At 37.6% G+C, this 27,672-nt stretch overlaps 1 protein-coding gene across 5 annotated transcripts; it reads left to right on the top strand.

Annotated features, from left to right (window-relative positions):
* The first annotated feature begins 822 nt into the window (after positions 1–822).
* Positions 823–27,488, top strand: NDEL1 (nudE neurodevelopment protein 1 like 1). 5 transcript variants are annotated; one of them, XR_014025357.1, is made up of 11 exons: positions 823–1,172; positions 7,695–7,792; positions 8,901–9,054; positions 9,851–9,999; positions 10,624–10,760; positions 11,166–11,339; positions 15,244–15,335; positions 18,700–18,851; positions 20,628–20,760; positions 21,923–21,947; positions 26,370–27,488. XR_014025357.1 is itself a non-coding variant. In XM_081319652.1 (10 exons), the coding sequence occupies exons 2-10, from the start codon at positions 7,707–7,709 to the stop codon at positions 26,385–26,387; spliced, it is 987 nt and encodes a 328-aa protein (XP_081175778.1). In that variant the 5' UTR covers positions 823–1,172; positions 7,695–7,706; the 3' UTR covers positions 26,388–27,488. The 5 variants fall into 5 exon arrangements, 4 of the variants coding, with proteins under 4 accessions (XP_081175778.1, XP_081175775.1, XP_081175777.1 ...); XM_081319652.1 differs by lacking the exon at positions 20,628–20,760; XM_081319649.1 differs by lacking the exon at positions 21,923–21,947.
* The last annotated feature ends 184 nt before the right edge of the window (positions 27,489–27,672 follow it).

Below are 27,672 nucleotides of genomic sequence, written 5' to 3'. Positions count from 1 at the left end.
TGTAAATCACATTGCAATGGACATAAGTGTGAAAAATAGTCATAAGTCACTTTTTTCAGTGCCATTATAACTTCAAAATGTCACTAAATGAGCTACCTGTAATCCTCAACATACATTCATTCATTTAGCAACCATTCGAAGCACTGAAACACCGTTGGAAAAAGTGACTTATTACCAGTCCTCATAAAAGTTACTGGAAGAACCGCCAAGTCTGGCGTTCTTTACGAACTAACACATAGGGAACGGTTGCTGGAATTGGGTATGTGTAGTTTAATGAAGAGAAGGGTGAGGGGTGACATGATAGCAGTGTTCCAAAATCTCAGGGGCCGCCACAAAGAAGAGGGAGTCAAGCTATTCTCCAAAGCACCTGAAAGCAGGACAAGAAGCAACGGATGGAAACTAGTCAAGGAGAGAAGCAACCTAGAACTAAGGAGAAACTTCCTGACAGTTAGAACAGCTAACCAGTGGAACAACCTGCCTCCAGAAGCGGTGAATGCTCCAACACTGAAAGTTTTTAAGAAGAGACTGGCCAGCCATTTGTCTGAAATGATATAGGGTTTCCTGCCTGAGCAGGGGGTTGGACTAGATGACCTGCAAGGTCCCTTCCAACTTTTTTATTATTATTATTATTATTATTATTATTATTATTATTATTATTATTATTATTATTATTATTATTATTATTATTATTATTATATTATTCATTGCATCCTTAACTTTTCTCATTACAAAATCTGTACCAAAAACTCTACATCCAGATGTAGTTAAACACATGCTTTTTGAAAGGCGAGCAGGCACAATAAGGAACCACATTTTGCAGGCTCATTCCCAATAAAAGTCCATTCATTAACATTTCGCATCTTCCCAAATACCAGTCCACCGACGAACAGCATCCCGTCAACAGCGGACTAAAAAAAACATCTCGCGAGACGCGAAACAACTGCACAAACGCACACGGCGCGTCACTCAAGTACGCTGCCCCGCCTTTAAAGGGGGTTGTTCTCGTCTCGTCGTGGCCTCGCCCTCTCTGTGACGTGTTTTTTTTTCTTTTCTTTTTTTTTGTGCCGGTGAATGCCCGGATGAGGTAGGGTTCGGAGCTGTGTCAGCGAGTAAGGCGATGCAGCTACGTTGGCGGCCGGAGCAAGCAGCGGTCGTGACAGAACACTGGACGGGTAAGGAAGAGCGCGAGGAGTAAAGGCGGGGGAGGGGGCGCGCGGGAGATATGGCGTCTCTCCATGCACGCGCCCGGTGCATTCCTAGCTCAAGGCAGCCTGAGGCACCGTAAGAACCAAGTGACTCCCCCCCTCCTCCCCCTCCCCCCACCACCACCACAAACCCACGAGTTCGGCCGCTTCCCTCCCTCTTCGCGAGCTGACGCCGGATTGGCTGCGAACTGACAACGGGGCAGATTTCGCCCGTCGGCTGGTTTCCTATTAGTCAGAGCGGGAGCCCCTGAGCGGCGGCGACTGGCTGTTGACTGTGCGTGTCACTCAGCACGTAGGGAGCGGCGGGGCGGGGTCAGGATCTCTCCCCCCCCCCGCCACCACCACCCTCACTCCCCGAAGAAGCGAGGGAGACGCGTTGCTCTTCTCCCCTGTGGTCCTTGAGGAAAAGGGCAGAAATTGTAGGTCTTTTCGGGAAAGGGTCGCTATTTCTAGGCTCTTTCGCCCCCACCTCACGGCCAGCGCCGCCCGGTGACACTTTTCGGCGTCTTCTCCGGATCTGCCCTTCTTCAGGACCTGCATAATCCGCCCTAGGTCTCTTGTTAATGCTGAAGATTTCCGGCCGTTACCCCCGTGACTCGCCTCAGGGCCCAGGTCTGTTTTTCCTCCATTAGCCCGTAACCTCCGATAAAGCCCTGTTTTCGTCTTTTCCCCTGCTTCACAGGATCGTCAAAGCTGCTTATCTAGCGCAGGGGCGAGACGTCCTGTTAACCTCTGTTTGTGCCGGCATGCTCTCCTGACAGGCTGCTCCCTTTGAAACCCACCCTGTATCGCAGGGGTCTTCAAACTTGGCCCTTTTATGACTTGTGGACTTCAACTCCCAGAATTCCCCAGCCAGCTTTGCTGGCTGGGGAATTCTGGGAGTTGAAGTCCACAAGTCATAAAAGGGCCAAGTTTGAAGACCCCTGCTGTATCGAGTGTGGGTGATGGGTTTTCTTTCACCTCTCGTCTTTTGCTTCCTTGGGACTAACGAAATTTGGAAATAGCCCGCGTAAACCAGCATTCTCTTTTCCACAGATACCAGCAAGATATTGGGTTGGTTTAAGAGGCAGTAGTCCCTGGTTTAACAGGTGCTCAGCCACACTTTCCCACTCCTCTTGTTGCAGTAGGAATTGAACAGTGTGTGTGTGTGTGTGTAGCGCCTCTGGTGCTGTGGGGGTCTGTTTTGTAAAGTCATCATGGCTAGTAGTAACCATTGCTTCTAATGTTATCCTCCCATGAAAATGGCCAATTCAGTTTTGAGCCTGGTCAGATAGGTCGTCAGCTTTATCGTATATTCTGTGAAGTAACTCATCTGTGCGTATCAAACCTTAGGCGGCTTAAATTCCTTCCGGTATTGAAGCCTGCTTTCATGACTAATTTTGAATGTGGTTTCCTTATGAGTAACATGCCAGAAAAGAGAAGCTTTTTTTTTTACAGTTAAGGTGACATGACTACAAAAATATACAGTATTTATGCTTTTTATTGCAATTTTAAACTTTGACTTTATATTTTTAGAATCAAACCAAGAACAACCTCATTTGTTGACATATTTTGCCCTGTTTATGTATAAAGGCATATATGGTGTTTGTAACAGATACCAGAGCTATAACTTCCTTTTAAATTCCAAAGGCTAGAGATCTAGGTTTTGTTCCACAGAGCTCTTTCATCTTTTGCTCTGAAAGGTAGATTTCACTGTCATCGTTCATTATATGTGATTGGGTCAGAGAGCAACAAACATGGTTACTCCTATCACATTTGATTGAATTGCAGGCATACCATTTTCATCATTCTTACTTGTATCTTCCAATCTCTCTATATTCCTCTCCCAAGTAAAAGGGAAAACAAATGGCATGTAAATTAGAATAGGCCTGTATTTTTTCATAAGTATCTGCAGGGGGCACAAGGGGCAGATGAAGAAATGTACATGAAGATAGCATGCAAATGCTATTTATATACTTGGATCATCAGACGTTGGGACACAATATATTATAGTGGCATTTATTTGATAATATTGCATACATGTTGTCCTTTTGGTGTCACTGCAGTTTTGTGGACACTTTAAATCTAAAGTACCGTTGTTTCTGATGCTTAATAATCGCTTTCTAGGACCGACTTGTTGATATTTAGAATCCTCATAACAATATTCTGTCATGCTGGGAAAATGAAAAGTGTTTTGCTGTCAGATGGTTGCTAAGATACACAAATATACTGCTGATGTCAGAAGACTTACGTTTCCCCTGAGTCACTGAGTCTAAGTCAATTCCAATTGCTTAGAAGGAAGAAGTGCCAGGTACAATATTGTTCGATACCGAGTTTCTAGAAGGCGATTATGAGAAATACTTATGATGCAAAATAGACATCAGCAAAACTAAATTAACCTAACTATTAACTTTTCCTTAAAAGATCTTGACCTTTGTTGAGATACACTTAGTAACAGTTGAAAAACCATCAAGTAATTTCTAAAATATCCAGAAAAATATTCCTCACTGAGAATTTTAATAATAAATCTTTAACATGTTATAAATCTATTACTTTTGTCACTTGGATTTTTCCAAGTGAAAGAAAAGTTGTTACTTTTTTAAAAAGAATGCCTGAATTTCCTAAATGAATTTAGTGGAAGTTTTTTATGGTTAAGAATCTACTCTCTGTGACCCTATAAGCATACTCAATGTGTTCTATAGATTTCATAGGAAGAATAAGCTAAATATTTTGAAAATAGTACTAAAGAGGCAGTGTTATCTGTTAATTTTGTCGCTGTACTCAAAACCTATGTTCTAAATTATCCATCTTAAGGTGGATCAACAATAGGCCCATAATTACAGTCTGCCACAATAAAAGTTGGATTGAAAAGTATTGATATTTCAGTTTTAAAACCAGCTTTTTACATGCTTGTTTAAAAGTAACAGCTGTTTGTCAGGCTGGAGAGAGGTGCTTCTACTTTGAACCGATTCCAAGCGAAAGTATCCACTGAAAACTCAGTATCATCTTTCTGGCAAAACCAACGAAAATTCTAAACATGTATCTCCTATATAGGCTGAGTTAGCATTCCTGTATAGTAGTGATTTTAAAGAAAAATGGCTCTCATGAAAAATCCTCAATTGTTTTATTTAGCATACTCATATTCCACCTTTCTTCTGCCATTGAATGAGTTTATCCACTTTTTATTGCCACCCCACTGGTTGCTTTTCATTTCTTAAAGTCTGTATAAAGATGTTGAGCTTTTAGTATGTAGTGTGTGGTAGCTATTTCAGTTCCCATACATTTAAAAAAGTGCAGGGTTTTGTAACATATACTTAAAAATGTCCGAGGTCATTCCTTTAACTTCCTGCTTGGAAATAATTAGACCAAGCTGGGAAGAGTACCTGGCTCATTCTGATGTTTACTCAAGAGGCAATGAGTCTCTGTAGATCTGAGGTCACATGAATTAAAACTTGCATCATTCACAGAAAATCTCTTTTGCTAGTATTACTTACATCTGTATTATGCTTCTGTATTATAACATTTTGGGATTGCTCTGTGAGAATCCAATACATTATGGGCTCTTCTGTTTGAATGCTACTGAACTGCACATTGCTTACCTGTGCTATTTCTGAGCACGAAAACATAATGACAGGAGTATGGAAATTGGTTAATTTCTTGTAACTGGAAGACATTGCCCAGTTAGGTTCTTGAGCCAAGAATAGTTTTTCTGCTTGGCTGCTTTTCAGCAGCTATTTTCCATGCAAGAGAATCTACGTACACTAGCCATGGAACAGTGTTAGGTCCATACTTTATTTAAATAATAAATAGAAGTAAACATTGAACAAACTAACGCTAAAAGGATTCTTAAGAGATTTCATACATATGTAGGTGTTCTTGGCCAATATTAATCACTCAGGTGAAATGGACAGTATAGAAATTTAACAAATAATTTTTTGGGGGAAATCACAATATTTGAATATGCAGTATTGCTGTTTTTAGTCTTGTTTGATGCTCCAAGAAATCTTTGTAGAGAATGAAACATAGTAATAATTTACTTTGGTATATCAGTTTTATTCTTTTCTGTATGTACAGTATTAATAGCTCTTTGATACATGTACTTGAAGGGGGAGATGTCAGATACTTGAACTCTTATTTTGTGACATCCCGAACTCAAGCAGTTTTCAACCGAAGATTGTTTTTTTGCTCAATTGTAGCAATCCCTGAAGTGGTTATTTAAAGGGTGAACTTTAGAGAAATTATTTTGGTATGTCTTCTAGGTTCTATAGGTTAGCATTTTTCTTTTAATGAACACCCACTATTATTGTTACTCCCTGATTACATAGAATGAATCTCTTCAATGAATCAAGATAGTGATTATTCTTTTTGTTTTGCCCCAAACCTATTTTCACTATATTTCCTAAAGTGTAACATATGTTCCTTTTGGTTTCTTGTCAGTTTCATGCAATTTTTTTAAAATAATACTTTTTTAAAAAATAGAGACCCCATAGCAATATTTCTTCATTAATTACATTGACTAATATGCATGGGGGGTGGTAAGAAAAAAAAGCACTATTTTGTTTGAAATTTTTAGTTCAAGCCATGATTTTTTTTATTTTAACCTAAGCAGTGTTAATATGACTCCTCTCTCATTCAGATTTCATTGTCATCATATTCACTTCTAGGGTGTAATATTTAACTAATTGTGTTATTTCCAGACCCTGTGATTGAGTTTATATATTTTTGCTAAGCCATAGTTTAATGAATGAAAACAATTGGTTTCTAATATTTTTCATATTTTTAGCTGTAATCCACAGTTGACCAATGACTTTATCTAGATTCAAATAATATCCTGTGTTGTGGTTTGTTTGATTTTGTTCAGCAGAGTATGCAAACCTATTTTTAGATGCCTTACTGAAAGCAAATTAATGTTGCACTACTTAACTGTATTATTTTGGAGTTTTTCTGTATTACTGACTTGGTACTACTGACTTTTTTAAAATTGCAAAAGTCAAGTAAAGACTTTAGTGATAAAAGCAGAACTATAGTGATTTAGAAGCGTTGTCACTAGTTTGTTGTTTTTAGTATGGTGCAAATTGCTTTAAATAGCACTTTGACTAAGAAGCACTGATACTATTATAGTAATAAGGGAGATAAGATTCATCAAGACCAAGGCTTCCACTGAACAATTAGAACTTTCCCTGATATCTTTTTACTTGCAAGGTTTCTGTGTCCTCTCAAAGAAAGGTTTGTGTTCTAGTTCAGGGAGTTTATGTTGGTTTGCTTAGACCATGTACAGTGGTGTATGGCTGGAAGGAAAATGGCAAAACACAAACAGTAGTTCATTCACTATTTCTTTTCACTGTTTATCTGAAGGCTATTTAGTTATACTGAGTTCAAAAACTACTGTACTGCTTTTTGTTACAGTTTCAACTTTCCTTTTTTGCTTGTTTGGGGGTAGGGGCTTGGACATTTCTCTGTTGTACATGACACTGTTCAGTCATGTACAATAGAGTATCTAGTGTTTGTCCTTCATTGCTTGAATAAAAAATGCGGGTCACAAAACTGAAAAGTGCTAGATTTTCTGTCTGAAGGGGAAATGGCTGATGGTTATCAGATATCACTGTGTTTTTTTTTAGCTGATAGCTTTAGGTGTGAGATCTGAGGAAGTCTGTAATTCTTCTCTGAAAATTTAAGGTGAATCTAATTTATTTTTGTTTATGTTAAAAATAGAAAGAATATTTAGGAAAACAATAGTATTGCAGTGTAAGATCTGGTTTTTTTTATTCCACAGCTAGTATTCATTTAGCTAACCTTGGGATTTGCACAATTCTGTGGCAGGAAGCAATTAGCAATGTACTAATTATTTGACTGCTTTACTTTACAAGCTGGTCTAAGAATATGATTGAAGGGCAGTGGAACAATTATAATGAATTAAAAGAATGAGTTGCTGCTTAATATGATTGAAAATGAGATTAATGTGATATATCTATGAAGAGGACCCTCCTCCCAAAGATCCCTAATTTAAATGTTTCTGCAGGTGATACATCTCTTGTAAAAGGGAATTTCTGGTTGTAATTTTTGTAAAACTAATAGGAACATGACTGAAACTGGGGAAATAATTGATGTCCCTCTTTGGATACTGTGACTCTGATTTAATTCTTTCAGATATTCATATGCATGCATCCAAAAGTTTTTGTTTTAATTTGGCTGGATGAAAAAATATAATAATACTTCTGCCCTTCATTGAAAAAAACTTGGATTTGCTGGTTAATTATTTCTGGAAATGGAAACTAGTATAACTATATTCATGTGAGGTCAGGAATAGAAGATGTGCCTTGTAGCTTTCAAAAACTGACGAGAGTTTCTGTGTCCTCTCAAAGAAAGATTTTTGTTCTAGTTCAGGGAGGTTGTGTTGGTTTGCTTAGGCCATGTACAGTGTACGGCTGGAAGGAAAATGGAAATGCTTTTATTAACTAAATAATAAAATAATAAAATATTAGCTAAATAATGTGTCCCTAATTTTTATAGTTAATTCTTATCATGGATTGTGAAGAAATCCCAGAGTTTTCAACTTCAGAGGAAGAAGCTGCATACTGGAAAGAGCTGACTTTAAAATATAAACAAAGGTATAATTCTGATACTGGGTTATTATGAGTTTTATTCTGATATATGACTGCATTAACAATGTTCTCTTTGTGATCCAGAAGCCTGCAGATGGAAGGCAAGTATCTCAAAAAATAGCATTATACTTGAATTGACTAGTCTTAATGCTCTAGGATACATGAATAGAATCTCTATTGGAAGTGACCTTGCCCTATATGGAATCTCTTTTTCCAAACAATGGGGCCTTTATCACTTCAGAAACACTGCTAATTCAGATTCTTGTGACACTTGTCTATTTTACTGGGTGTATTCTTTTCTAAAAGTTATGCTTTTATTGAAGTATGGTTTTACTTCCAAGGCTATCTACGGTAATTTTGATAATCTCTATTCTTCGGTAGTTGAGAGACTTTGCCTGTGTCTTAAAGGCAGCTGGGAGAATCAGCATTATAAAACACTCCATGTCTATCTTCCAGTATAGATTTCTACTAAATAATCAAGGTGGGTTCATCTGCAACCACTCTTGAAGAAATCTGCTTGGATTTAATTTGTTCAGAATTATCTCTTTTAACATGACTTTACAATATGTCAGTAGTGGCAGTCTCTTAGATAAATGGCAAAGGACTTTCAAAAGAACTAATTTTACATTGTATATATATGAAAAGTTATATATGTAAAGTTCTGATCAGCTTTAATAAAAAAATTGTTGCAATTGATAGAGAAATGCAGTGCTTACTAATATTTTGACAAATGGAGATATGTAGCTATTTGAATTCAAAGTCTAATAGATACTTCAGAGGAAAGTGGGTGCATTGGCAGCATCCGTTGGTACTGCTATAAAGAACTATGCCTTTTCCTGGCTTGACAGCAGCCTTGAAAATGTGCACTAGAGTTAAAGATACAATATGCCAATAGAATGTGACACGGTCATTATACCCTCTCACTATTGTCTCTATTCCCTTGCAAGTTGGGAAAAAGATGCACCTTCATTAAGAAGATGCCAATATGTGCAGTGTGGGTGCTCATGTCACCTGAAAAATAATTCTGCTTCAGAACTAAATGGCCTTATATCGCTAATAAAAGCATCTTCCTGGAAAAAAAAATCTCTACTCACTACTATTATTCCTGTTATAGTTTTCAAGAGGCCCATGAAGAGCTGGCAGAATTTCAGGAAGGCAGCAGAGAATTGGAAGCAGAGTTAGAAGCCCAACTGGTACAGGCCGAACAAAGAAACCGAGATTTACAAGCAGACAACCAAAGATTAAAACAGGAAGTGGAAACCTTAAAGGTATGGCTTCGGAAGGAAAAATGTCTTCTGCTGTAGAACAATTTTTGCTGTAGAACAGAGCACTTAGATTGTATAAGGTAAAGGTAAAGGTTCCCCCGCACATGCGTGCTAGTCGTTTCCGACTCTAGGGGCCGGTGCTCATCTCCGTTTCATAGCTGAAGAGCCAGCGCTTGTCCGAGGACGTCTCCGTGGTCATGTGGTCAGCATGAGTAGATGCCAAAGGCGCATGGAACGCTGTTACCTTCCCACCGTAGTGGTCCCTATTTTTCTACTTGCATTTTTACGTGCTTTCGAACTGCTAGGTGGGCAGAAGCTGGGACGAGTAACAGGCGCTCACTCTGCTACGCGGCACTCGGGATTCGACCCGCCAAACTGCCGACCTTCCGATCGACAAGTTCAGCGTCCTAACCCACTGAGCCACCGTGTCCCTTTAGATTGTATATCTAAGTGCATATCACTCTTGTTTTAGGATTTTTTTTTGCAGTCTTTGATTGATAAAATTGGAAGTCGTTTAATTTCAACCCAAATCAGAGGGTTGTTGAAAAAGTGAAGTTTCCTAGGTTGTGTCTTGTAACCTTAAGAGGTCCAGTTAACTGTTTCCTCTTCAGTTCAACTGTTAACCTGAATATTTCATGCTAAGTCCAACAATTGTTTGTAGCCTGAATCTTCCAGAGCTTTTTTTTCCTTTGAGATCTAAAGCACTGCATAGCTATATTTGGACAGTAGCATAGAAATGTATTTAAACTTCTTGGATTAATTTCAGTGGTATAGAATTGTTCATGTCCTATATTTTCAGGAAAAACTTGAACACCAGTATGCACAAAATTATAAGCAAGTGTCTTTATTGGAAGATGACTTGAGCCAGACTCGGGCAATTAAAGATCAATTGCATAAATATGTGAGAGAGCTAGAACAAGCCAATGATGATCTTGAGCGTGCTAAAAGGTAAGGAATGTTGGTGGTTGCCAGTTATCTGAAGAAAGCATTTATTGCTCAGGTTTTTATTTCTTTAGTGCTATAAATAGTTACTTAATATTGATGCAGTTCTGTAACTAGAACAATTATAGGGTTTGTCAGATTCCAGAAACCACTTTCATTTGTTATATTTTCTGCTGAATTAATGTTAAAAAAGTAAGCATCACATTTGCATTTGCTTTTTATTTAAATTCTCCTACATAGTTTTTATTTAACAAAGTTAATAATTGAGTAGACAGCAATGATTATGGGTAATAGAGTACTTTCTCCTAACTAATATTCAGAACATTTTTAAGAAAACTAGTCAATTGGTTTAATTTTCTAAACTATGGGAGCAGATTTTATATCATACATACTAAGGTATCACTTGGACTACTTTATTATCTAAAATAGCATCTCGCAAGCAGGCATGTGTGTGTGTATTTGATATAGAATATTAAGAATAAGATTACGATAATGGCTTGAAACAATTTTTGATTTCACTGTATACTTATTACAGGCTTAGAGATCTATTGAATCCTCTGTTTCTTTATCTCCCATAGCTAGATGTCTGCCAAAGAGTTTTTTTTCTTCTGATTTTTTTTTAATTTCTAGGGCCACAATTGTTTCTTTAGAAGATTTTGAACAAAGGCTGAATCAAGCCATAGAGAGAAATGCTTTTTTGGAAAGTGAACTGGATGACAAGGAATCTCTGCTAGTTTCTGTACAAAGACTGAAAGATGAAGCCAGAGGTACTACTTAATATATAGCTTCTAATTAATGTTGTAATAATGGTGAACTCTGATTTTCTAGAGAATTTCTAGTTCTGAAGCTAAAGTTCATCTAATGTATTCATATTTTATGGCTATTTCATGAACTGTCAAACAAGCATATATCTGATTGACAAGAAGCATATTCATTTAGGCTTATTTGACATTGGATCATGGGATCAATCCATCCTTATCCCCGCTTAGGCTGTGAAATCAAGTCAAGCAACTCCAAGGCCTCCAATTTGATCTTGTTGACCCTTTGTGAGGCAGAGGAGTGTCTCAGGAATGAACAGAATAATAGAATGCATGGACTGGGGAGAGGGGAAGGATTTTTATACTCATACCTAAAATACTCAACTTTGCCATTTTTTTCCTTAAAATTTACAGATTTAAGGCAAGAACTAGCAGTACGAGAAAGACAACAAGAAGTAACTAGGAAATCTGCTCCTAGTTCCCCTACCTTGGATTGTGAAAAGATGGATTCAGCAGTACAAGCTTCACTGTCATTGCCAGCAACACCTGTTGGGAAAAGCTGTGAAAACAGCTTTCCCTCTCCAAAAGGTAGAACATATACATGTATATTTTCTGAAATACTGAATGCTTATATTACAAGTGGAAATTGAGCCAGGTTTAATTATTTATATCCCCATATATAGCTGTTTTTTGTTCTCAAAACATTGGGTCAGAGAACAATTGAGTAACATAAGGAAACAAATCCATTTTATCTATAACATTTTTCCCTTTGTCTTCAGCTATAAAATCTGACCTATCTAACAGCAAGGTGGGTTAGGAGTTTAGAACACTAACAGTAAGAATTTGGTGACAAAAAAGCCGAGAGATGCCCACCCTTAAAAGGTGGTAAATTGCAATCATGTGACCACAGGACACTGCAAATGGTCCTGAATATGAGCCAGTTGCTAAGTGCCCAAATTGCGATCACATAAACACAAGGGTAATAATTTCACAGTCATAAGTATGAGTACTGGTTGTAAGTCACTTTTTACCAGGGCCCTTGTAACTTTGATTTTTATACAAGTTTTATTGATTTTTTAATATTTACATATACATGTATTTGTGAAGCAATATGGTGGTTGGGTAGTTAAAATAAGAAATAACCAGTTGTAAATAGTTCAGGTTGCATCAACAGAGGTGCCCTCTCTGATTCCCTTAGTTATTACATAGTCAGAATAGGCAAGTTAATACACTTCTAGTTGTAACCTAGTCAATTAATAAAATTTAAAATATATTTTCACTAATACATATCAATATCCTGTTTTTAAATTTTATCTAATTGCAATAGAATATTCTAGAGTAGCCTATAGTATATAGGAGAAAGCTTAATTGTTGGGTAACCCACAATTCCCTATTTTAATAAAGCATAATTCTCTTGTCTACAAAACTTACATTGTTCATTACAAAACATTCTTATGTTTTACCATTAAAGTCTAGATTTCATCTTAACAAATCACGTTATTAGAAATATATTTTTTGTCTTAACCGTTCAACAATGATTAAGATACTACTTTTATATATAAAATTCTAGATTCTATACTATAGTTCAAAAGTAAGCAATGATATATTCTATCTTGACCGTACATCAATTATAAAATACTGTCTTTTGATATGTCATTCCAAGTTCTATAATATAGTTCACAGTTATATTCTAGAAGCTTAGTTTTGTTTTCCTTTACAAATCTAAAAGCTAAATGTAAAATCAATTATATTTTTAGAGATTCTCCTTAATCCATTGAAAGATATTTTTATAGTCTATCTTTAGGAATCCCAAAAAAAACAAGTTCAATTTTTTAAATCTAACTCTTGCCTTCCTTTTGTGCCAATCATGCTTCCGTCTTGCCATCTTTAAATTCTCAAATGTATCTTCCTTTCTTCCTATACCCCTTATTTAAATCCAGGGAGCATATCCAAATGTCAGTTTTGCAAGGAAGCTGTCCCCTTTGTAACCCTTGTAGTTTTGCTTTGATAATTCAGTTTTTGATGATTGATATAATATAGTTGTCATAGATCAGTCAAGTCTTTTTGTTCTTCCCATTTTATCGGTTAGGTAGAAAGTAGTAGCTGGTATTATGGTTGTCATTTGATTAGTTGAATTCTCAGTATAGTGTATTTGAAGGCCTTTAGTGTCTTCACTCTTGGTATTGCTTTCTTCAGGTGCTGTTGCTTTTTGAATTGTAAGTTTTGTAGTTGCCATTAAAGTTTGGACTTTAAGGTTTTCTGTAGATTGCTTTTGTTGTTCTTTTAAATCTCCTATTTTAGTGTTAGTTTCCACTTCTTCTATTTGGTTTTGGGTTATCTTTTCTTCATTTAAATTCAGAGTTTGATTTGGTGGCTTTAAGTTGTCAGATTTTTCGTGCAGTTTGGCTTTAATTTGCTCTGTCATTGCCAAGATCGTGTCTAGTATCAGTTTATAATCAAGTGGTGGGATGTATTCATCCATTTCGTTGTTTGCAGCTAAATCTTCCTTGGAGGCTGTTTTAATAATAGTCCAGGATTTTCGACTTCCTGAAGAATTGTATTCAGTGCCAGGTGTTCCCACACTTATCTTTAAGCATAATGTCAAGGACAACTCTGTTATTCAGTCAGCTCTCGCAACAGAAAAAAGAAATTTACTTGCTGTACCATGTTTCGCCACAAGATGTCATCATTAACATATAACATGCAATGTAAGAATTTTGTTTTCTTTCCCCCCCCCCCCCCAAATTAATATAGAACTTTTGTAGGATTAGTCCAAATTTTTTCCTTAATTCACAGCTTAGAGAGAAAATAGGATAGTGGATCCCCAGCAACAAATAGAAGCTTTTTAGTAAATACAGATGAAATTGCTTAATTTCTTTGCTGAATTAATTGAATTTCTTTTGAAGCTTTGAGGCTTTAAGATTTGTTCCCAAAGTAGATATTCGCCGTTTTCTCAAAACAAGAGGAAGGAGATTTTCAGGAAAGTCCCACAGGAGGATGGTTAAGGGAATAGGAAAGGTAAAAGCTCACCCAGGTCCTCCAGATTGCTTCTTAGTTCTAGGTAGTGCTTTTGGCTTTTGGCAGGGAGCGGCTTAGTAATCGGCCATCTTTATGGACGGTCTCTTCGGGTCAAAGGAGATTCCAGTGAAGGGCTCCACCGGATTCCAGTGAAGGGCTGCTGCCCTTCCACGATTGCAGGGAAATCCTCCTCTCGGTAATCGCCCTTCCAAAGCGATTTTTGACCCTTTTCAGGGTCCTCCAAAAAAGAAAGAAATGGACAGCAGGAAGCAGACTGTTCCTACACGTCCGGAAGCACTGCGCGCACGAACCGGAAGCCGCCCTTTTAACTTTGAACTGTCCTTAAATGTACAGTCATAAGTCAAGGACTACCTGTGTTTTTACCGTTGAATTACGCTGGGTAATATGCATGTTCAGCCTTAGAGGAAGGATGGGGGGTGAGGTGTTACCCCCCGTTGATAGGGCTCGTAACTTGGGTGTCCTCCTGGATTCACGACTCAATTTTGAAGACCATATAGGAGCCGTGACCAGGGGGGCTTTTGCCCAGGTTCGCCTGGTGCGCCAGTTGCGACCCTATCTGGACCGAGATGCCCTACGCACAGTCACTCATGCGCTCGTGACCTCCCATTTAGACTACTGCAACGCTCTCTACATGGGGCTGCCCTTGAGGACCACTCGGAGGCTTCAGCTGGTGCAGAATGCGGCCGCACGAGTTGTGATGGGGGTTTCCCGATACTCCCATGTAACACCTCTACTCCGCGAGTTGCATTGGCTCCCGGTTGCCCTCCGGGTGAGATTCAAGGTGCTGGTGATGACCTATAAAGACCTAAATGGCTTGGGACCGGGATATCTGAGGGAACACCTGCTGCTGGCATCAAGCTCCCTTCGTCCAGTGCGCTCCCACAGGGAGGGTCTTCTCAGGTGCCACCGGTAAGAGATTGCCGGCGGACGACACCCAGGGATAGGCCCTTCTCAGTGGGTGCGCCTGCCCTTTGGAACCAGCTGCCAGTGGAGCTGAGGACTGCCCCCAATTTCCGTTCATTCCGCTGGGACCTGAAGACCTGGCTCTTCGAGCTCTCTGGCCCAGGCTGAGAATTTTAATTTTAGTTTTAATCTTAATTTTAACTGGGGTTTTACTTATGCAGGGATGAATATAATTTTTTAATCTGTTTTTAACTTTTGTATCTCTGTTTTTTAATCACCCTGTAAACCGCCCTGAGTCCTTCGGGAAAGGGCGGTATATAAATGTAATAAAATAAATAAATAAATATAAATCAGTGTTGTATATAGAATTGTTTCTTTCCTGACCATCATGATAACTTCAGACAAAATATATTGCTACAGTACTTATTCTTTGAAACACAGAGGATCCTGGTATGGGGTTGCTCTTTATTCCTTTTGTTGTTGTTTTAATGCTTGAGTTTTGACATTGTTACTATGTGACAATTCTGTTGTTTTTGTGGGTTTGTTGCAGCTATTCCCAATGGCTTTGGTACCAGCCCCCTTACTCCATCTGCCCGAATATCAGCTCTCAACATTGTAGGTGATCTTCTAAGGAAAGTGGGGGTAAGAACTATGCTCTGCATCATACTATCTTGCTATGGCTGTTTCTAGATGCTGACTGTATGACATACAGTGCAATTCCTTACATGCATTGAAATCAGTTGAAGCACTAGTGGGTTTATTTCATCACTGCAAACAAATGTTTCTGTACTATTATACTAAGGAGAAATGAACTCATTGGGGCTTATTTTAGAGAAATTTAGAATTGTGCTAGATTGAATGACTACAGAAAATTTGTATATACAAAGGAGGGAGGGATTATATATGTTCATTGGAAAGAACTGGCCTGGGAACCAAGCATGTACTGCTAGGATCAATAGCTCTGTGGTTTCATGTAGGGAGAAATGACAATAAAATCTAGCATAGTAAGATTAATATTATTTATAGGGTTCAGCGTCTTAAAACTTAGCTTTTACTAATTCTTTTTAAAACAGTTCATGGCTGTGTTAAAAGATGAACAATAGGTACACACTGTATGAAATTTTACAAATGTTATATCCTACGATCAATAAAGAGAGGTGCATATATTTTCAACACTCCACTCCCAATTCCTGTATTGCAAATACTTGTACAATACATCTTTATTAGCTATTATCATTTTTTAATGTTTTCTTAAAGTATGCAGATTGCAGTTTCCGCTATTAAAGATGTTGATGGATAGTAAATAACTGGTTACTGTTTAGAGAATTTCTCTGTAGAAGAATATTTAAAGCCAGTTTCAATTAATGAGCATACCTTTTTTTTATTAAAAAGTTTTAAAGTACATTTTTTTAAAAAAACATAAACCCCATCCCCCCTACCCCTAACCCATACCCTAACCCACCCAATACCCCTACCACCCCCACATGCACCACCACGCCCAACTTCCCAAAGCTGAATACAGGGTATTATTTTCACAATCTTAATCTAAAATATACTAACTAAATATAATTACACTTTAAATCCAATCGCGCTTTAACTCTCTTTAAACATCACAATATATCTCCATTACAAATATTCTTCACATATTCCAAATTCTACCTTTTCTACCTAATTGAAAACTTTCAAAGTCCATTCTTCTATAATAAACAAATCAGCCTTCTTCCAATATAACAGTATCAAAAATTCTACTATACTTATTAAATTTAATTTCTATAACAATACAATTATAATAGTACCCTACAAAAATAGTTATACAAAGAAAGAAAAAGAAAAACCTTATCTTTTTCTTAAAAATCTTACATATTCCACTAAATTACTTTAACTTTTAAAATTGTAATCTTGTACAATTCAACCATACATAATAATACATTGCATCATCACAACCACATCTCCAACATTTAGACTAGCAATTTAAATACATACATACTAATTTTTCAGATCTACTGTAAATACCATCCCCAAATATCCACCATTATTAGTTCTTGATGATCCTACTATCTTTAACAAATTCCATTACTAAATCTTGTTTCTATCAATGTCCTCCTTACATACACTTGACTTTAATCTCTACTGTTATTATTATTGTTATTCCTTGAATCTCGATGCAGCCCGTGTCATTCTTTGAATCTTAAGATCTTTAAATAAAACCAAGGATTGCACAGTTTCCGAAACTATTTCTTGTAACTGTTGCTCTTCTTCTTCCTTTCCTTTTTTAACTTCTGAGGATGACGGTAAGCCTGCTTTCAATACATTAGAATAAAAATCACGTGCCATCCCTACTGTATTAAGGCAATATCTTTCTCCAGAATGATTCACCACAATCCCCATTGGTATCTCCCACCTGAACCGAAGCTGTTGTTTCTTTAATTCATCTGCCAAAAAGAAAAAATCCTTCCTTTTTCTCAAGATTCTTGGAGGAATCTCTTTCAGAATCAAAACCTCCTGATTAGCCACTTTAAGTCTTTTATTATAAGAGATTTGAATGATCTCATTTCTAATCTTTCTCTTTGTAAAATACACAACCACATCCCTTGGCAGTTTCCTTTGTTTAGCAATCCAAGAATTAACACGAAATACTTTATCTATCTTCCCAAAAAAATCTTCAGGTTGAAACCCCAAAATAGGCGCCAAAGCATCCACCAACGTCTCTTCCAGATTCTCCTGCGGGTTCTCTTTCAAACCTCTGATCCTCAAAGCAAATTCCATATCTCTATATTGCATCATCATCATTTCATCTTCAAGTTTTTCCATTTTATTCTCCACTTCACCTATTTTAGCTTCCAGCATCAGATTATTTTGTTTCACTTCTTCCACACGTTCATCCAGGTTCTCAATACAGCCTGAAAACACTTGAAGTGCCATCAAATTATCCTCCCTTATTTTCTTGCATTCATTTTCAATGAATTCTGCCACCTTCTCAAATATTTTTTCAGACTGGATTTTTAAGGCATCGTTTAAAGCATATTGTAAATCTTTTAAAGTCAATACAGATGCAGCAGCTTCGGGGGGTAACTTCAAAGACTGCATTCCAGACTGCTGAACAAGCAATGCCTCTGTACTTTTAAAAATGGGTCTATGCGGTTTGGGAGCCATTTTTGCAACTAATGACTTTCAATACACACTTTCACTTTCTAGTCCATTTATTACTTTGTAGTTAAACTGTGAAATAACCAGATCTTGAAAATAACTTTTTAGCACCTCCAAATTATAGCAAGCTCTTTTAAGGTTTGATAGTCCATTTTACATATTTCTACTCAATTCAAGCAGTCACTTTACTTTGAAGAAGAACACTTTCACTTCTTATTAGGAAAAAAAAAAGTCAGGCGCCATCTTCCCCTTCTTTAAAACAATCGTTGGAGTAGGAAGAGAATTTGAGATTCAGAGTTAAAGCTTTGTACTTGCTATTTATACTGCTCCTGCATCAGCTCTGCTGCTACCGTAACTCAAGATGACAATCAAATCCGGCAGGAGTGGATTCAGCGTCTTGTTCTGCCTAAACAGAAGAGTCCTTCGTTCCGGAGCATTCCCAGGCTTCGGGGGGGCTCTCACCCTTCATGCCCCAGAACAAATGTTCTGGGCCACTAGGGGAGCTCTACCCCTACCTGGAAGCTCCCCCTCCCCTCTTCGCCCGAGGAGAGGGGTTTTTGAGTGGCGGAACAGCTGATCGTCGGCTATTCCGCCGCTTCAACGGGATCGAAGGGCCGGCGGTCGAATACGACCGTCCTTGCCGCTGAAGCGCCACCCAGAAGTTTTCCTTAATGAGCATACTTTTAAAATGGGTTCTTAACTAAAAATTTACGTTAAGAGCACTTAGCATTTCTTTGCAAATAATTTGCCCCAAGTGATTCTTTGTACTTTTCATTGTGATGTGGCTCCTGATGATTCTACCCTCTCTAATCTTTCACCCACACTGATAATACATTCTGTTTTTTTCATTCCTTCTCAGGCTTTAGAATCCAAATTAGCTGCTTGTAGGAACTTTGCAAAGGACCAGGCATCACGTAAATCATATGTTGCAGGAAACATAAATAACAGTATGATCAACAGCAATGGCATGAAGTTCTGTCATCCAGGACATACAACATTTTATGACAAAGCGTAAGTTTCATTTTTACATGAAGTTTTAGAGAGTTGCTTTGCACAGGTTTTCCCACTTTGATTCATAAACATCTTTATTTTTTTTCTTCTTTGGTTCAAACAAATTTTGACTCCTGCAGTAACTAGTCCCTTCAGTTTTCCTAGCAAGATTTACACACATGGTTTGCAATTGTCTCCTTCCTAGGACTGAGAGTGAATGACTGGGCCAAAGTCACCCAGGTCTACAACTCATGGTCTCCCGGTTTTTAGCCTGATGCCTTACTACTGCACCAAACTGGGTCTCTCTCTTTTTTTTGGGCATAGGCTCAAACTTCGCTTGTTACACCTTTTCCTTATGAATGAAAAAATGGGAATTTGTACATCTTCCATTTGACAGCATTGCAAGAAAGATGACAAGACAGCCCAAAACAACTTTATATTTTGACTTTGAACATTTTTACAAATGGGAGAAATGTTCCTAACAATAAGAGCCATCTCCTACCAAAAGAAATCAGAATTGCTTGACTTACTATACTTCACATTTGGCTTCCAAATATAAGCAATATTTAAAAGTGAATAACCCTGAAGTCTTCAACTGCCATTCATTAAAATTGTAGAATACTAGTTTCATCTACCCAAAAAAATATTATTATACACAAGGCTTAAAAGAGTCTGTGGCTGTGCCACTTTCCTTATTTGAATTAATGTTTTCCTGTATTTCTTTTTTTATTCTTCAGAATCAGTGTTTTTGATATGAGCTTATTGAAAAATAAGTTAGATTTGGATGATTCCTAATTATAATTATCCAAATAATTAAATATATTACTAGAAGTAATATATATTAGAGTGCAGTCTGAACCTTTGCAAGTACTTGCAAATACTGAACAATGCAAGTACTTTTTAAAGATAGTCCCTCACAGAGTACATAAAAGCAGTAACTTTGGCATGAATACCTATCTAAGGCTGATGAATAATAAATCCATATTAAAAATTGAGTTCTTCAAAATATTATGAAGAAATTGGAGAGAAGTCTCTGTAGGCTCCTTCTATGCCTAGCCAAATGTGCAACTTGCAGAATAAGGATATGTCTTAGCTATTTGCACATGGGCAGGATAGAAATGATTTATTCATTCTGCTTAAAGATCTATTTATTGTCATGACCCTTATGCTTTCTACAATGTTGGTTAGTCTGGCTTCTTCCAGATCTCACTCTTTCCCCTTTGGAAAACTTGTCTCCCTTAACTTGGAGCCTACACTTCTGCAACCAGTAAACATCTTTCAGTCTGTCAGTAATCAATCCTTTTTCTTATTGACTCTTGATGTAGTATACAAAAACTTTGTGTTTATCAATAGCATAAATTTAGAGTTTAAAAAAAATGTACATTGCAGTAGAAAATTACGGTTTTCTCTTAAACAATAGTTCAGACCTCACATGGTAAGCAGAGATTATTTAAATACATTTAAAGTTAAAACAGCAGCATCTAAGTATTGTAAACATCTTGCTATTTAAGTGATCCGGAAGCATCAACACCCATTTTCTATGCACTGCTTCTGCTTTTGGTTAGTGTTGTTGACATGTCATCATGGTATTGTGTACTGTGTAGCTCTTCCTGTGCTGTTTCCACTTCCTCTCTATCTGCTGTCTCCACTCCCACCCCAGAATCTGTACTTAAATTTGAGCATCCAAATATGAACGGGTGAGAATGACTGCCTAGGGCTGAACTTCTTACAACATGGAAAGTGAGCTCAGGCATACCCGTTCTTCTCCTCCTTCCTTTTCTTTCTTTCTCTCTATAGCCCCTGTAGTGTTCTCCCTGCCCCCAATTGTCGCTGGATCCTGAAACAGCCACGTTTGCTTGTGAACCCGACCCAATCTGCTGCCGCTGCTGCCTTATGAATGGCCTATAGTTGGGTGGTGGGACTGACTGAGGTAATTTGCTCATTGCTGTACTGCAGCTTTTGCTGCTATTGTGTTGTTTGAATTCTCTGTTGGCTTTCTGTGGAGTTACATGTTAGCTAATTCAGCATGATAAGACGTATAGTAAGCTGATGTCAGATTTACAAGCAGAATACATCGCTTGCATAGGAAGTTTATTGAAGATGATGTCAGAGCTGTAGAGGCTTAGAACTAAGAAAATTGAGGAGGAATTTAAGGTACATGTTTGAATTAATGGATGGTAGCTGAGTCACAATGAACTTGCTTTTTAGACTTTGTTGTGAAAAAAGTTAAATTGGGTGTTTGCTTTGGACTTAACCCAAGACACAATTGTTATCTTCTAATAGCTTGGCATTATTGTACCAGTTACTTATATTCCAAACAATTATCTTGATAACTTCATTTAACCGTTGCTGAAAATTCATTTGAATAGGCCTTCTCCACAGAATTAACTAGGGATATATAAATGTACATAGATGTAAGCAAAAACAGCTTACACTGAATGGCACAACCAACTAGCTGGCATTGTTTACAGGAACATCTGCACACTGTATGGTGCTCTAAGTGCAAGATGGTGGAGAATAAGAGAGTTAAGATCCTGTGGGACTTCCAGATCCAGACAGGTAGGCAGGTACTTGCCAGTCAGACATTGTGGTAATTGACAAGTAGCAGAAGACAATGGTGGTGATAGATGTAGTGGTGCTAAGCCATGTCAAGATGGAGGAATATGAAAAACTGGAGAAATACCATGCTCAAACACATCCCAGGAACAATGTCAGAGCTCTGTGTCCAGAAGACTCTGCAGTGTTAGGAACAGCTAAGATACTGCAGAACCCTCGAACTTTGAGGCAGAGGACATGAGCTTGAACACATGATTCATGAACATCTATAGGCACAACTGCTGTACACTATCAGCAAAGATTCTTTCTCTGTTCTCAAAGTAAAGGCAGGCATGTAGATGATAAAAGTGCCTGAATATAGACAACTCTTTAACAATTCCATGTTAGAATGTGGAAAGCAATTCCTCCTTTCATGACTGGAAAACTGGGTTCTAAAACAAAACTTCCTGGGCATTTGTGAAATGAAATTCATTTCCAACTTCCAGCAGTCACGTCTTGGACAAAAACTATTTTTTCTATCTCTCCCATATGTTTAGGTCAGATTCCCTACGTATTTCATGGGTAATTGTGCCTGGTTTGGTGTGATGAGCTTGTCTTCGTGCTTGGAGATTATTGTTTATGTGTATTGTCCATAATGGATTTGAAATTGACATTATTAGTCTAATAGCCTCTCTTTGAATTTAATTTTCTAATATTTATGAGTTTCAGTAATAAGCTGTACTTTTCTCTTGATCCTTTCTATGCATGTTACTTGAATGGAACACATGGTATACATTGGATTGAACTGTAATATAAAAATTTGGGAGGCATAACAATCTGCTCCTTCAAAATGGAAAGTGGAAGTTCTGTTGCAAAATAAATTCTTATTACACATTTTAACCTTGAAAAATGCACATCCTATAAATTCATATAAATTGGTGCTTAAGCTTGACAAATGTCATACAAATTTTATATAGGATTCAGGTAATTGCTACAAATATATCATGAATTGAATAGTGAAATACTGATTCATTGGTTTTTAATTATAGTCTTGTTTTCTCTTCTGCTCCCTTGAAATAAGACAAAAATGAAATTTAAACAGATACCGATTTTATGATAAAATATTTTATTACTTGATCTGAAACCATCTATTTTATACAATTAGCACTACTGAAGAAATATTCCAAAAAATCTAGTACCACGAGTAAAAGTGACTGAACACTGTCCATACCACAAAGAATAATCTCTTTTACAAGATGATTCAAAACTGTCTTCAAAAGACAATGTTAGTTGAAGGCCCAGCCATGAATAAGATTATTATTTTATAGTGGCATTGAATTGTTTAGTTACTATCATTTATTTATTCATTCAATTTAAACACAACCCAACTCCAGACTAACACTGGGCAAGTTGCAATAAAAAAGCAGGCAGAATGTATAAAATAAATACAGGAAAAAAAATAAAGGAACAAAATGGCAAGTCCAGCCAACAGTATCCATGCATACAAACATCTGAGAGGGCCCCAGCCGCTCTAACTCAAGGCCTGGGAGAACAAGTAGGTCTTTAGGACATTCTGGAATGCCATTAGTATAGCCACACGGATCTCCAGCAGAATTTCACTTCAGAGGGCAGATTCTGCAACAGAGAAGGGCACGCTTTCTGGGTCCCAATATGTAACACTGTTTAATTGAAAGGATCTGAATCTTGCCAGCTTTTTCAGCTCTCATCAGCCACAGAAGCTAGGCAGTCCCTCAAGTAAAACAGACCCTAGGCCACAGGTCTGCAACCCGCAGCTCCGGAGCCGCATGCGGCTCTTTCAGCCGTCTCCTGCGGCTCCCAGTCCTCTGCCATGTGCAGTCCAAAAAAAAAGTGGGACTAAAAAAGTTCAACCAATCAATTCAAATATGCAGGGTAGGTGCATATCTCGCCTTGGCTCCACTCTTCAGTCAAACCCTGTTCTGCGCATGCGCCCATGTATACGCATGCGCACACATATTTTTGCGGCTCCCAGTTTTTCCTTTTGTGAGGGAAACGGTTCCAAGTGGCTCTTTCACTGTTTCAGGTTGCTGACCCCTGCCCTAGGCCATGTAGGGCTTTATAGATCATAACAGTAGCTTGAATGATTTCCACAAGCATACTGGTGCAGTTTGTGGAACAGGAGTGGCACATGGGCATACTGAGGCATGTTCTTCACTGCCCACTCCACTGCATTCTGGCGCAGTTGGAGCTTCCAAGTGACCTTCAAGGGCAGCTCCATGTAGACACTGAATTGCCATAGTCAAGCTGCAGGTTAACTAGGGCCTAAGTAACTGTCAGGCATGTGGGAAGCTCCTGTAACTGATTATTGGGCACTTAAGTAAAATGAAACATTTGTTCTTTGCCTTTGCATGTTTGCTTGTTTCTTGATTTAATCTGTACATTTCCTAACATACTTTGCTTTGTCACTAGTTGCAAAAGATGCAGGGATCTAAACAAACTTTTGAGAGTTTTATAACTGCTTGCAGCACAATTTTTTAAATAGGTTACTAAATTATAGAAGTAGAAGAGTATAAGGCATGACCAGATCAATTTTTAAAACATTTCATTCATTCTAGAAGAAAATAATTCAAAAGGATTTCTTTTCAGTTTTCCCCAAAATGACATAAATTCTACTGAATAAATTGGAGATCTGGGGGATCATTTGTTCTGTCTTCTTTCTGATACCATACCTTGTGTTACTAGCAGTCTTTATTAGTACTATTGCCTGCCGTGAGTTGCTCAGTATGGAATCTACAATGTAGGTGTTTTCAATTGCAGTTTTTTATTTCAGGTTTTGTGTGTGTGTGTGTGTGTTTCAGTTCTTGACAAGTTGTATTGCTTAACAGTGTGGTTTTCTCATTGTTTAACAGTAAGAATAAGTCTTTTTACTTTTCTTAGGGAAGCTTTAAAGTACCAGCAAGATAGAAAAAAAAAATCTCCAAGATTTGTGTCACTATCATTTAGCTTATTCTGGGAAAACCCAGCTGCTCTTGGATTTCATTATTATGTTTTCTAGATCTGATGACTTATACAGTAGCTGGCGAATTAGAGCTGATGAATTGTACAACTGATCAGTGCAGGCTAACAGTTTTGATTCTATTCCAACCTTAATACCTCATGAATTTCCTTACTTGAGATATAGCTTATAACTGAAATCTTGATGAGAATAGGTAGGGTCCAGTTAATGTAATGTTACTGGGAAAATGTTTTTCGTCAGAATTTCATTTTGGTGATATGCTTATATTTTCGTTATGTAATTGGGCAATGCATTTTAAGATTTTAAATCAGTTTTAAACCTAAAAATAATACCAGATATAGAAGAATTGCACAAACTATTATTTGTTTGGACTAGGCAGACTGTGATCCTGGAACTTAGTAGTATAATCATGCTGGAACTTTGGAATCCATTTTCTAGACAAAAATCTCACATCTTTGTTTCTGTTTTTGAAAATATAGTATAAAAAATTAGTCATTCTGAAAAGAGAATTAAAAATTAGACAAAAGGCTGTTTCTGCTGATTTGTTTGAAATATATAAGAGTTAGAGAATATAATATACTTTTTTATAACACTACATTTTTTTTCAAAGGGTCTCAATTAATCTTCCTTAGCATAGCTTGCTGCAACTGTATATACATGCAAACTGGTTTTTACATCAGTAAACATTTTACTTATTCTGCAATCCTTCAATTATTCTTATTTTATTGCCCTGTACACCGCCCTGAGTCCTTCGGGAGAAGGGCGGTATATAAATCAAAATAAATGAGCCTTGGTGGAGCAGTGGGCTAATGCCTCCTTAAGTAACACCAGCTGCCTGCAATTAGTGCAGGTTCGAGTCCCACCAGGCTCAAGGTTGACTCAGCCTTCCATCCTTCCGAGGTAGGTAAAATGAGGACCCAGATTGTTGGGGGCAATAAGCTGACTTTGTAATAATGCCGCTTGGGGTGTGTGTGAAAGCCCTAATAAGCAGGCATATACATAGAATGAAGGCTACTGCTAAGCTTGTAAGCCGCCCTGAGTCTTCGGAGAAGGGCGGGATATAAATGGAATTAAATAAATAAATAAATAAATAAATAAATAAATAAATAAATAATTATAGCTTTTAATCTACAACTCTGTAAAGGGTTGATTATGAGCATCTTACGGTAGTATCCTGATAGTCTTTTTAAATAATGTTTTTATATTTATTTATTTATTATTTATTTTATATCCCTGTGGAATCAACTTCCCCTTGAGCTCCGGATGGCCCCGGACCTCCGGTCCTTTCATCGCGGCCTTAAAACATTTCTTTTCCATCAGGCTGACCTGGACTGACAATAGGGATTTTAAAAAATGATTTTAATATTTTATCATTGGGGCTTTAATTTTTTTTAAACATTTGTATTATTGTCTTTTATTGTTGTTAGCCGCCGAGTCCTTCGGGAGATAGGGTGGCATATAAGTCCCAAAAATAAATAAATAAATAAATATTGTCAGCCAGAATTGCAGTAAAAGAGGTTGTCACATTCACAGGTAGGCTAGCTTTGGGACATGTAGCAATCACTATGTCAAGTTTGTGTGTCATCATTATCGAATTGAATCTTGATAAAGCAATGGAAACAGAAGCTGGTTTGGCTACTAGGAGGCCAAGGTTTCTAAGTAAGATGCTAAACATACTAAAGCAAGTTAGCATATTTGGGTTGTGACTGGATGACTAGGCAGCAGTATTTCCTGATGAGCCAAGTGTTTATGTATCTCACATGTTCCCAATGAAGCAGCCCCAAATATTAACACCTTTTTTAAAATGTCTTTTTTATTTGTGTGGAGCATTATCCTTTACTGTTGTTCTCTCTATAGACAACTTGCAGTATATGGATGGATTTGTTGCTTGAGTTTTGTAAGTCAATCAATTTTCCTTGCTGTCATTATAGGACTAACATAATCCTGTTAGAGAGGAGGGATAACTGGTCAATGCTACTTGTTAACAATTTTTTCTTATTGTCTTGTAGGGCAATCAACGGGTTTGACCAAGGCCCGCCACCAGGTCTAGGAGCATCCAGACCATCATCTGCACCTGGCATGCTCCCTCTGAGCGTATGAATGGATTGCAAAGCTATGATGGGACTTGGGTTTGATTCTTGAAGGAATAAGAAAAAAGCTGCGATAGTTTTGTTGGCACCCCCTCCTGGAGCTGAGTGGGTGTTGCAGAATGCAGAAACTGCTCAGAAAACCAAGCACATATAGAGCACTCCTTGTTAATACAGTCTATTTTCTTCTATTTCCATCATGGACATTCTTAAAATGGTCACCACTGGTGTCTCTCTCACAGATTGCAGGAGTTGCACTTGCCCAAATCACTTCCTTTTTTTTCCATCTCCTCTGTTTTGTATGTTGGCTAGCTAGGGACTGCTTTGATGCTGGGTATCCTACATCTTTCACACTGTACACAAGACCCCTGCTCTCCCCCCACTTTTATTTTTTGAATAAGTCAATTCATTTTCAAGGGAAGGTTTAGAAACCTTCTGGCCAATGGATGGATTTGGAATGAATTTTTAACAAGTTTCTATGAAGGGGTCTTTGTACCTAGCAGCGCCCTGCAAAATATTTGGGTTGTGGTCATGGAGAATATATGTGGCATCTCCCTATGAAGTATAATACATAATGCAAATATGCCAAAGTTGCTCTTTTCTAAAATGGAGACATACCCTCAGTTTGGCAATTCCTTGGTAGTCAGCTTTCTCCTATTAAGTTGGCTTTCCTTATTTTTATTTCAAGAAAACTGTGGATTGGACTTTAGTTGCTTGGTGACAATTGCCCAAAAGCAAAGGAAGCAGGAAGGAATCAAAGCCAAGAAAGACTAGGGGCACATTGCTACTCATAGCTTGAATTTTGTCATCCCTTTCTTGTGTCCCCTTTGCTGCGTTAACTGTTTACATTTGTTTTATTGTACATAGATTTGTAAACATATTTGCCTAAGATATTTGTATATAACTTGGGCTTTCTAACTTTATTTATTAAGACTTCTGAGGCATGTTTCCCGTAGGACAGTATGTCAACTTTATGTGGTGACTGCCATCCTGTGGTTTCACAAGAGAGATGGTCCTAAAATAAAAATCTTTTAATGTGGACATATTTGCTTTTCAGAAAAAATGCTTCTCCTTTGCTTTGTTTATGGTCTTATACTTTTGAAATTTTGCTTTGTATTGTAACTGCACATACACAAAAAACCTAATTTGTATCATTATCCTGATGAACAAATAGTGGGGCACTGGATATCCACATTTTTTTTGTTGATACATGCTCTTCACAATA

This window comes from Vipera berus (genome assembly GCF_964194415.1).
Source record: "Vipera berus genome assembly, chromosome: 2".
In the NCBI taxonomy this organism is placed as follows: domain Eukaryota; kingdom Metazoa; phylum Chordata; class Lepidosauria; order Squamata; family Viperidae; genus Vipera; species Vipera berus.
Note: the sequence above shows the minus strand (reverse complement) of the source record. Positions and strands in the feature narration are given on the sequence as shown.